This window comes from Parasteatoda tepidariorum, chromosome 6 (assembly GCF_043381705.1).
Source record: "Parasteatoda tepidariorum isolate YZ-2023 chromosome 6, CAS_Ptep_4.0, whole genome shotgun sequence".
Lineage (NCBI taxonomy): Eukaryota > Metazoa > Arthropoda > Arachnida > Araneae > Theridiidae > Parasteatoda > Parasteatoda tepidariorum.
Genome location: NC_092209.1, coordinates 67,741,854 through 67,753,138, shown reverse-complemented (window position 1 = coordinate 67,753,138; position 11,285 = coordinate 67,741,854). Strand labels below are relative to the sequence as shown.

The 11,285-nt window shown below is 26.4% G+C and overlaps 1 protein-coding gene across 2 annotated transcripts in view; it reads right to left on the bottom strand.

Annotated features, from left to right (window-relative positions):
• LOC107443532 (polyhomeotic-proximal chromatin protein) overlaps positions 1–11,285 on the bottom strand; it is a 33,519-nt gene that overhangs the window by 12,948 nt on the left and 9,286 nt on the right. For both annotated transcript variants that reach the window (XM_043051846.2, XM_043051847.2), the window contains exons 4-7: positions 10,075–10,323; positions 6,255–6,426; positions 3,099–3,349; positions 673–768 (exon numbers count right to left, since the gene is read on the bottom strand). In XM_043051846.2, coding sequence (XP_042907780.1) covers positions 673–768; positions 3,099–3,349; positions 6,255–6,426; positions 10,075–10,323 — 768 coding nt within the window. The remainder of the gene's footprint in view (positions 1–672; positions 769–3,098; positions 3,350–6,254; positions 6,427–10,074; positions 10,324–11,285) is intronic.

The following is an 11,285-nucleotide window of genomic DNA, read 5'->3' as shown; positions in this document are numbered from 1 at the left end:
TTTTTTTTGCAAGTTTGGCAAGTGTTCAAACTTAACAACTTTTTTCACCATAGAAACAACTCATGATGAAAAGGTGGATTCAGTTCGCAAAAAACAAAGTATTGCAATTTGATCATATGTAACTAACTGTAAAGAGTTCACATTAGAACATATCAAATTTTCATGCCATTTGAATGATTTTTCGCAGTTCTATGAACATTTGAATTTAGAACTTTTTTTTGTAGATTTCAAAATTTTCGCAAACTTTTGACCGGTAGTGTATGTCTTATTTTTATAGTAAAAAAGGAGTCTTTTTTTTTTGCAAAGAAAAAACAAAGAATACATTTCCTAATTTTTAATTTGACGAAAAAATCTAAAAATTTAATAGAACTTCTTATTGTTCATCCTATAAACCGAAATTTATAAAATTATTTTTTAGTTTTCCAAACACTTAAATAGATGTTTTTCAATACTAAATTGTTATAGAAAATAGTATTAAACAAAATATATCAAAATTTAAATTTCATTTTAACATTTTTCATTTCCCTAATTTATTAATAAATAAAACAAATTAATTATATATTTTTTGAAAAATAAAACTCTTTTAAAAAATAAGATTTCGAGAACTTGGTCTGTAAAATTCTTCTTGGTTTATAAAGGTAACACATGCATATAAAATAAATTATCAATTACTTGAGTGCGAATTGGTGGTGTATTAGAGTTGACAGTGGCCGTACTTGACACGATAGTTTGAGTTGCAACTGCAACAGTCTGTGCTCCTGTGCGTGCCTAAAAAATTTATTAAATTGTTAAATTTTGATAATTATGAAAATGAAATTAAATACAATTAGAAAGTGACCCCAATATATATAGTATATTGTAATGTACCAAATGTTATAAAGTATAGTATGTTTAATTTATATGCTAAATTTGTTATTCATATAGTACAATAATTAAATATTCTAATGAGCAGTAAAAAGATTTCAAAAGCTGACACAAAATTTTCATCTAAAGCAAGTGATCTTCTAAAATCTGTTAACATTGAGCACAAACATCACTAACAATAAAGAAAATAATTATGAGACCTTTTGTTAGCATTAATAGTTTCCTTAAATTTAGGTTACACTCAAAGTTTAGCTACAAACATACAGAAAAATATTCCCAGACTTTTCTCTGATTTTTATCAATTTCCTTGATTTTTGTAATTCATGCCTTAAATTTTATTATTGATTTCTCAGTTATGATAATGTACATAGAATATTTTATAGTAATACTTTTACTATAAAGTAATTCTGTTCAAGTTGAAAACAGTTAAGTAGCAATGCTGTTCAAATTGAAAACAGTTAATTAGCAGTAAAGATATATAATATACAAAAGAAAAACTTTATTTAATGCTGCTACAATTTAAGAGAGATCAATGGTACGTGTTAGAGTAACTTCTAGCTACTGTAAAAACTAATTTTTAAGCAAAATTTAATAATAAATACTGTTTTCTTAATATTAAAGACAAAAATATTTGATTTAGGTAGTGCAATATTTTCAAAACAATGTTAAATCTACTTTTCATGTCAATGTTAAATCTACTAATCAAAATTAATGTCTCAAAGTCAAAAACATGTTAACAATATATCATAAGGTTTAAGAACAGCATCTTATGATAATTGAGAAACTATATGCACAATGAAATTGAAAGAAAGATAAAAAACCTGACTAAAAAAAGTATGTTTTAAAATTTAAAGAAAAAAAAACATATTTTTCAGTTAATTAGAATTATTAGGTTAAGTACATTTCAAAGTCTTCTTTTTTTTTTTTTAATGTATTTAGTATTTATTTCATCAAAAAATAATCATATTGCAACAATTTTTTATACATGTTTAAGAAAAATACAATGTACTAAAAAAAACTTGTATGACACATATTGTTCAGGGGTCTGGCCAGGCCGAATTTACTGCCTTTTAGGGGTACCTTCACAAATTCAACTTTGGGAAAAACGGTAGTTTCACAAATTCAATTTTAGGAAAAACGGTAGTTTCACAAAATACTTTTTCTTAAAATTTCAGTTTTGTATCCCTTAAGAAACGATAAATCCATATTTTTACCACATATTTGTGTTGATTTTTAAATATAATTTTTAATTTTTCACAAATTATGTCTAAATTTTCACAAAATAGGTACCTCTCAGAAAAACCGTTAAATAAGGCCATTAATAAACATGAATAAATTTATGTATTTTCTTTGTAAAATATTTTAAACACTGGAATCTATGTCTTGCCTAATTACTTATTTCAATATTTTGGTTTATTTTAACTTTTATAGCATAAGCACACTACCTGTGGAATTATTCATAAGAGACTTTTGTTTTGAGAACAACCTAATTTTGTCCAGAAAATTGTCTTTGAAATATATATATAACTAAACTTAAAATATCAAAATACTGAGGTATAAAGGATTTAAAGAATTTTTTTCAAAATCAAATATGCATATGTACAACTAAAAGTCTTATTTAAAATTTGAAAATATAAATAATTTATACATAATAATTTTTTTTATGTATAAATTTCAGCTATAATTTAGTTACACAAAGAAAATATTTAATAGACTTATTTTTTTTACTTTACATACATTATGCATGTTTTTAGGTAATTTATAAATAAAANTTAAAATATCAAAATATAGAGGTATAAAAGATTTAAAGAATTTTTTTCAAAATCAAATATGCATATGTACAACTAAGAGTCTTATTTAAAATTTGAAAATACAAATAATTTATACATAATAATTTTTTTTATGTATAAATTTCAGCTATAATTTAGTTACACAAAGAAAATATTTAATAGATTTTTTTTACTTTACATACATTATGCATATTTTTAGGTAATTTATAAATAAAATTTAATGTAATTTAATTTCAAAGATAATGTTTATCAATTGATATCATCAAATCATACTCTGTTGGGCGTTCCTAGAAGCCCATTTTTTTTTCTCTGTGTCACATCTAAAAAAAAACACGTATCTCTCTATTTTATCGTATGACACTTCTATATGCTTCAATTTGTTCTGATATTTCAAAGGAAATTTTACAATATTTAAATATAACTTAATTAAATTCGCAATTTTACCTTAACTTGTTTATGCTTCTGAGGCATGGTGGCGGTATTAGCATAAGTTGTACGCGGCACTGGTTGAGTTGTAGCCCCAGCAACAGGCAATTGCATAGCAGCTTGTGGTTGTGAGTGTATAAACATGCTATTTGATTCTTGGCTGCTGCGAATGATGATGGGATTTTGCGCAAGCAATGCAGAAGACTGTAAACAACCATTTGTCGCCCATGATAATCCTGGAGGTAGAGAGGCTCCCAATGTTTGTAAACCTGTTATAAATTTTATTCTTAATAAAATCACAAAAATTATTATTGGAAAAATAATGCATAAATTTTGCTACACGAGTTGTGCTGTAATATAAATCAGAGTCACACATTACCTGCAAAAATATAAATACTTGATAATCAATTTAAAAAACTTTTAGGGTTTCAATCAAAGAAAGAACTTTGATTAATACAGTCAAATCTCGATATCACACATTTTGAAAACACAAAATTTTTTTAATATAACCAAAAATATTAATTCCTAACAACACACTCCTGATGTTGCAAAAAGAGCAAAATCTCTTTTAGTTAAATGCATTTTTTGGTGAACCTCGGTGTTACGAAATATTTTTTAATGACTAAACGTTTTTCTCCTACTTTCCGAAGAATTTAAAATGTTTTCGTAAATTTAAATTTTAAAAACTTTTATCAAATAATTTTATGAATTATTTCCTAAACCCTAATAAGAAAAAAAAAGATTACTATTTTTGAAAACAAGCAACCTGAATCTCCATATCTAAAGAAGTAGACAAGATAGACACATGCATAGTTAAGGATATCCACTCAAAAAATAGAAAAGAACATGCTAATTTAATGAATACAAAAGAAACTGATATTTACAAGGAAGAAATCACTGCAGAAAATAATGCTTCATTATGTGGTGATTGGGAAAAATCAGAAATATAAGAGGTTATTAATATAGAAGTCACAAAATTATGATTAGTTAATTTCCTTTTATACCAATATATAATTAAAATTTGTATGTAATTGAGTTCAAGATTTTTTTTTAATCAAATAGTTTTAAAGTAGGGATTCAATAATCTCGGGATGAGAGCATGACACTTAACATTTTTGTATAAATATAGTTTTAATTGATGATCCCTCTACTTATCTAGGTATTTACAATTACTGCAATGTCGATTGAAATCGATCATTTCTGAAATCTCATGTAAGAGACAAATCAATAATTTTAAAACTACAAAAGTTCAAAAGAACTGTAACCACAGTTGTTTAAAATAAAAAATAAGTCTATGACCCTTGAATTCATTATCATAAAACTTTGATTTTATAAAACTGTTAATTGAGTTTCTTTTTCATAGAATGACTGAGAGTTCTCAAAAAATGTTTAACTAATGAATCCTGAGAGTAAAGTTATATGCTGGAAACATGTATATAATTTGTAGACTGCCTCTTAATTTGAACTATCGATTTTTAAACTATCATATTTCTCCGAGTATAATTATTTAAAATAAAAATATACTGGATCAAAAAAAAAATTTTTTTTGATCCTTCAAATCTTTTTTTAAAAATTTGCAATTGTATTCTTAAAAAATGGGATGTTCAGGATACCACAAAAATCAGGAATGTCAGAACAAAAAGTGAAAAACAAGGACAAATAAGGGCAGAATTCTTTTAAATAGGAAAATCAGGACAACTTTGAACCCTGAATAATTGTGTAATATCAGCTGTAATAATGATTGGAACACTTTTAATGCTGGTCGGAAAACAATAGTGTTGTATGATCGGGTGTCGGATGATCAGGGTCATACTGTAAATATTTTTCTTTTTTTTTTAACCAACACATGCAATGCAAAATTTTAAGTTTTAGTACATTTATTATTTTGGAAGAACTATTAAAAAATTGGCGACATATGATTAAAATATGCGATTTTCATTAACATAAATTTTTTAATTTCTGCTTTCGAATTCATAATATTAAAATTACTGCATTTATAAATCCAGTAAACTGTCTTCAACAGAATTTGGGACATAGAAAGAGTGCTTGTTAAGCATTTGGTGAGAGCCCTAAATACTTCTTTGGAACTTTCTCTGAAATTTGGAATTTGACTTTATCAGAACAAATTTTCTCCACGAATTCTCTGCATGCATCAGATTCAAGTTATGCTGATAGATCATCAATTCTTATCTTGGTGTTTAAAACTAACTCAATTGAAATCAAATGAAACATGTTAAATAAACCTGAATTAAAGTACTAGAAATTGGGGATTGAATTGAATATTCTAAAATACATAGATTGCATACCTTGTAAAGTTCTAATTATCTGATAAAATTTTTAAAATAACTCATTTACTAATAAATAACTCATGTTAAAAACTCAAAATTGCTAAAATAATGAACTGAAGTCTTGAAGAAAAAAAAAGCTTTAAAAATGTCAAGCTAATCAAGAACAGAAAACTATTTAGTCATTTAAAAATTTGGAGAAATAAGATGGAAGAACTAAGTAAGTTAGTTTCTGTCTTCACTTTCATGTAGATTAAAATCTTTTAAGTTGGGAAACTATATGGAACTGAAAACTACATTAAACATAGTTCTAAAAGAAAGCATCATGGAAATTTCAAAAAATATTTTTATTAATTAAAAGCGAAAAATATCAAGAAAAGGAAAAATATCGTAGTACATTCTTATACAACCGAAAAGAGGAGGAGAGGGAAAGGAGTAGGGTCAAATTCATGGAACTGGTCTTCTCCCCAGATGACGCATTCGCGTGCCATTCAAAGTGCAAAATAGAAAAAACTTTGTATATATCAGAGGAAAAAATACTAGAGTTTAAAAATTACTGTTTCAAAATCATGCTGTTTAATTCGTGAAAAATATTTATATACCTTTATGATTATTTAACTTATTATTCTTATTAATTAGGACACACGCTAATGGTGAAAGCATGTAAAGTGTTGTCATTGGTAGAGAGTTCTGCTCTAAACCACCTGTAGCCCATTTCGATCGCCAATAACAAAATACTACATATTTAATTTTACATAACAAGGAGATTACAAAAAATGTCAAAAAATAATCACCTGACTAGATAAATTACATCCTCCAGAATTAAGCACAACAACCTGTTCTGATTGAAAATATTAAAATAATTTGACTTAAATATTTTATAAATTACCAAATAATTGAGCTTGATTAATCACATTTCCAGAAGCTTGGCTAGTGATTATTTGGGGCTGAGAAGATATCTGCTTCATATTACTTCCATTGAATACTTGAGCAGAAGAATGCACCGGCAAGGAAGAAAACAAAGATTTTGGTTGTAGAGCAGCTTGTTGGTTTTGAAATGTCTGAAAGCCATACAAAGAAATATATATATATATACATATATATAATGAACTAGAATATTTCAGTCATACTATCAAATTTGTTTAAGCTTGTCATGAGAGTTTAATAAAGGTAATTGATAAAAAAATAACAATAGTCTAATTTCCATTCTGTATCCTTATTTAATATTACATTTTTGCTCGATTAACATAAAAAAAATTTTTGGAAAAGAAAAAAATTTGCATACTAATAACTTAAAACCAATCCTTATATGTATTAGATGTATATAACCTATAGCTCTGGAATAATATGTGGTTTCTGTTTCATAAACAAAAATTGGTAAACATTTCATAACTAGCAATAAAGATTTACAATCGCAAAATAATTTTAATTAACTTTAAAAAATAAAATGTAATGAAATTATAACAAAAATTATAACTTTAAAATTTTTAAATGTAGAGGTACTAATTTAAGGTGTTAAAAATTAAAATTTTCGATCATTTCATTTTAATTAAAGATTAGGAGGCTACACCCCCTGTTTGCTTTGTCCACTAAATTCCATGGTCGTAGGAAGAATAACAGCATATGTCCATATTTTACAAAAATTACAATTGGACTGCCATCTGTTGCATTCTGAGTTTCAGAAAATCAATAACATAAAAAATTGGTTCCCTTCTTGAATTCCAAAGCACGGTCACAGTAAATATGGGCCCTGTTATGGAAAACAGTTCCTGCCTTTGCGAATTTTTTTTTTTTTTTCTGTTTTTGATATAAACTGTTCTTTCCCCTTGATCTTCTTAAAAAATTATTTCTTAAAAGTTGATAAAAAGAAGATCATTCTATTAATATGCTAATCATAACAAAATGAAAGTATAGCAAGGTTCAAAAATAATCTACTGTGCTTGAAAAAAAAATTTAAACTTAGAATACAGAATGTGCAACACAGTAGGAAGTAATTTTACTTGTTAACAACCTACAATGATAACCTTATATCATATAAAGTTCACCTTGGAAGTAAGTTCATATAAAGTTCACCTTTCTCTTTTTTTAGTTTTTATATTTCATGGAAATTTCAATATAAACGTCAAGATTTATATCTGGCAACATCTAATCTCTCTTTTATTTTTTATTAATTAATTTTGACATCAAGTCAATCACAAGCTTATAAAAAAAATCTTGGGAGAGATAAGTTTTTCTATACCAATGGATAAATAAGTATTAAATAAAGAAAAAAAATTGCAATAACTTTCAAACCAATAGGAATTTTAAAAAAAAGTTTTACTAAATTTCTAATTTTAAATGATTCTACCAGCGTGTCAAATTTCAACTCTGTAGTTACATTTCAGCAGACAGTAGATCGACTTACAAATTTTTTTTCTTCTCCTACAAGTTTAACAGTTAATAATTTTCAAACTAATAATCGAATCATATTTCTTTTTGTTCCATTGCCCTCCTTGAACAATTTTACACCCCTTTGTAATTTCACATTTCAAAATCTTGTAGATTTTGCTCAGCAAACCAAAAATGAGAGAAAAATTCACAAAAAAAGCGCTTTAAATTACAAGCGATTTACTTTCAAACAAATGCGAATTTCAAAAAAAAAAAAAAAAAACTATATTTTAAGTTTACCAACAAATATGACGTTTTCAGCATGCCAAATTTCAACAATTACATTCCTGTGGCCTGTGAATCCGCCTGTATAATATTTTTGCCAACAAGTTTAATAGTTTTTATAATTCTCAAACTATTTATCGAAAGTTAATTTTTTTTTATTCCAAAAAAATTCTTGTACACTAAATTACACACTTTAGAAATTTCAAGTTTTTAAGTCTTATAGTTTTCACACAGCAGAGTAAAGTGTCACATTAAGTTGAACACATCCAAAACAGTGCTTACAGCCATTAGGATTTTTTTAATTTTTAACCAAGAGAAAACATTTTTAACCAAAACATGTTCAAACCAAATAGAGTATAGGGATTTATTTAAAAATTAATAATGAAATTCCCTTTTCTGCATAGAAAGTTGAAAACCTGTTATAATTGAATTCCATAAAAGAAGATAAGGTATACATAACTCCAAACGCTTTTTTAATTGAAAGATATTATAAATTTTTTCTTTTAATGAAGACTAAATGATATTGCTCTTATTACTAGGGTTCACGCCAGTAGGGTGACATGGCGAAAATTTTCGACAAATGTCGCTAAAATCATACCCAAGGGCAACAAATTTGTCGTTTTGAAATATGTTTAAAATTTGTTGTTGTCGTACACCATTAAGGCAAAGGGTGCAATTGTTCTTGTTTTTCAGTGGCGCCATCTAAGGTCAATAATTCGACTATATACACCCATCACACCCGTTTATAGGGCAGACCAAATCATATATCCTTATCCTTTTATTCATCTACAGATCGTAATTTTGACCTGAACCAGAGAACAATCAATATCCAAAGGTATAATTTGTTATGGGAAGAGGACTTTGCAGCCCGACAGATGTAATGTGCGCCAGTCAGCCATTACTACAAGGGGAGGCTTCGAACTCCCATTCTCAAGAACGTGAGTCCAGTGCCCTGCCAACCAGGCTATCCTTGCCAATGTGTGGAATTCACAAAATAGTAACAAAAAATAGTTTTTAGCGTTAAATTCGACACATTTAAAAAACATTGATGTACTCACTTTATTGTTCGATGCGTGGAATGGAATTCAAATTGAATAACAGAGAGTGTCTGGTATAAATATTTTCAAATTTAAATGTATAAATTTCAAATTTACATGTTGAGCTGTGTTTTGCATTCATGTACTGGCAGTAAAATTGTTCATCAATTAAATAATATTTGTTCTCTTTTAGAATGGACTTTATTTAAAATTTTTAGATAATAATTATTTGTTTAATACATTATTAGTTCTTAGTTTCTTAACTTATTTATCTATTTGGACTCAGCATTTTAATCTTTATGTTGAATCTATTTATTAATATTATTTTAGCTTTTTTACACTTAATTTGAATAACTAGGTAGTAATCTTCAATCAATATGGGCTAATGAACCTAATCAGTTTTAGGATGTAATAGAAAGCAATTTATAATTTATAATGTAATTGCAAAGTTTGATTTTCCTCAAGTTTGTCTATCGTATTAATTTTTTGGACCACCAAATGAATAACTGCCTAATAATATATAGAAGAATAACGAAAATTTAGTCCTATTGGACTACTAATCCTTCCTTGTGTGATACCTACTTATTACAGTAGGAAAAATTTAGTTGTTAATACTTTATCTAAAAACTAAATTAAGCGCAGCTATCAGAAGCCACTTTTCCCCCAGCCTTTTTCAGAAATGATTATACACCTCTGTAACATATAAATTCAAAAGAATTGATTTCAAATTAAATTATAAGTGGACGAAACCTAGGCATCTTTAGACTTTTAAGACAACTTTTAATTTAATTTCTGATGCACTTGTCCCCAAAACATGGTGTTGATAACTGAACTTTTGCTGAATTTTATTAATACTTATTATTTCAAGTTATAGAAAAACATGAAATATTTTATACAATTTAACTTACAAATGATTATGAGAAAACTGCTTAGTACAAAAATAAGAGTCAGTATTTGATTTTTTAACTTACGATTCAAATTTTTTAAGTCCTACAAAAATAATAATATAATTTAACTTACATAAGCTTTTCCCTTTTGAGAATCTTGAAGAAATTTTTGATTAAAAATAGACTGTTGATTTTGTAGCACTCCAAGCTGGCCAATCACAACTGTCTGATTAGCATTTGTGGAAGTGAAACCAGATTGATTATGAATGAAAGATTTTCCTGGCGTAGCCATCATTTGCTGAGGAAAATTTGCTTTTGTGGAAGCAGATAACATTTGTCCAGTAGTTCCCATCATACTGCCAGCACTGATATTCATGCCTTGCTACAAAAATAAATAACAAAAAATTGATGACAGTTCTTGAAGCGATGCTAGTTTCTTTTACTTTAGAAATAGTTATTGACAAAGAATATGAAACAAAATCTTAGATATCTCTAAATTATTATGTACTAAAAAAATACAATTTATTTTCTATAAAAGAAATTAAAATTGGAACCTTAAGCTTATTCAGTTACTGGGTAATCTGTTTCAAACAAAGCATGTTATTAATACTTTCTGTTTACGGAAGTGTTGATTATCAGGACACTTTCAAACGACCAAAATAAAAAAATCTCTCTTCCTTTTTCAAAAAAAAAATTAATAAATAAATAAATAAAAAATAAATAACTTTTATAATCCATTTAAGAAAAGCATAAATTTTTTTTTAATTTTTCTTAAATTTTCTCTTGCTGCACCTCGAATAGCTAAACATTTCCTCAGCCTCAATAAGCATACTAAAAGAGTTATTGAAAAGACAAAAGCTGTGAAAGAAATAATAAACTATGAATATTAATATATATATTCACTATTAATCAGGGTTCGTTGATTTAAATCAGCTTGATTTAAATCGCGATTTAAATCATGATTTAAATCAAATGATTTTTTTAAAAAAATCATTGATTTAAATCAACAATTTTTTTTATCTATATATATTGATTTTAAAAGTTAGAAAACAGCGTTTTAAATTGTTGATACTTTTATTATTTTCTTTTCTTAGTATTAAAATTTAATTTAAATAAATTGCTGCATTAATTAATTTTAGTTAACAAAATTACTTTCTTTCTTGGTGTGTGTTAAATTCCAACGCATTTGAAATTACATTTTTAAAAATCTTTTGATTCTTGAGATTGAAAGTACAGATTAAAGTAAACATTTAATGCTGTCTTAATATAGACTTGTATAGCTGTAGAAAGTAATTAATAAACATGAATTTTTTTCGAAAAATAATACAAATAATGTTAATAAAA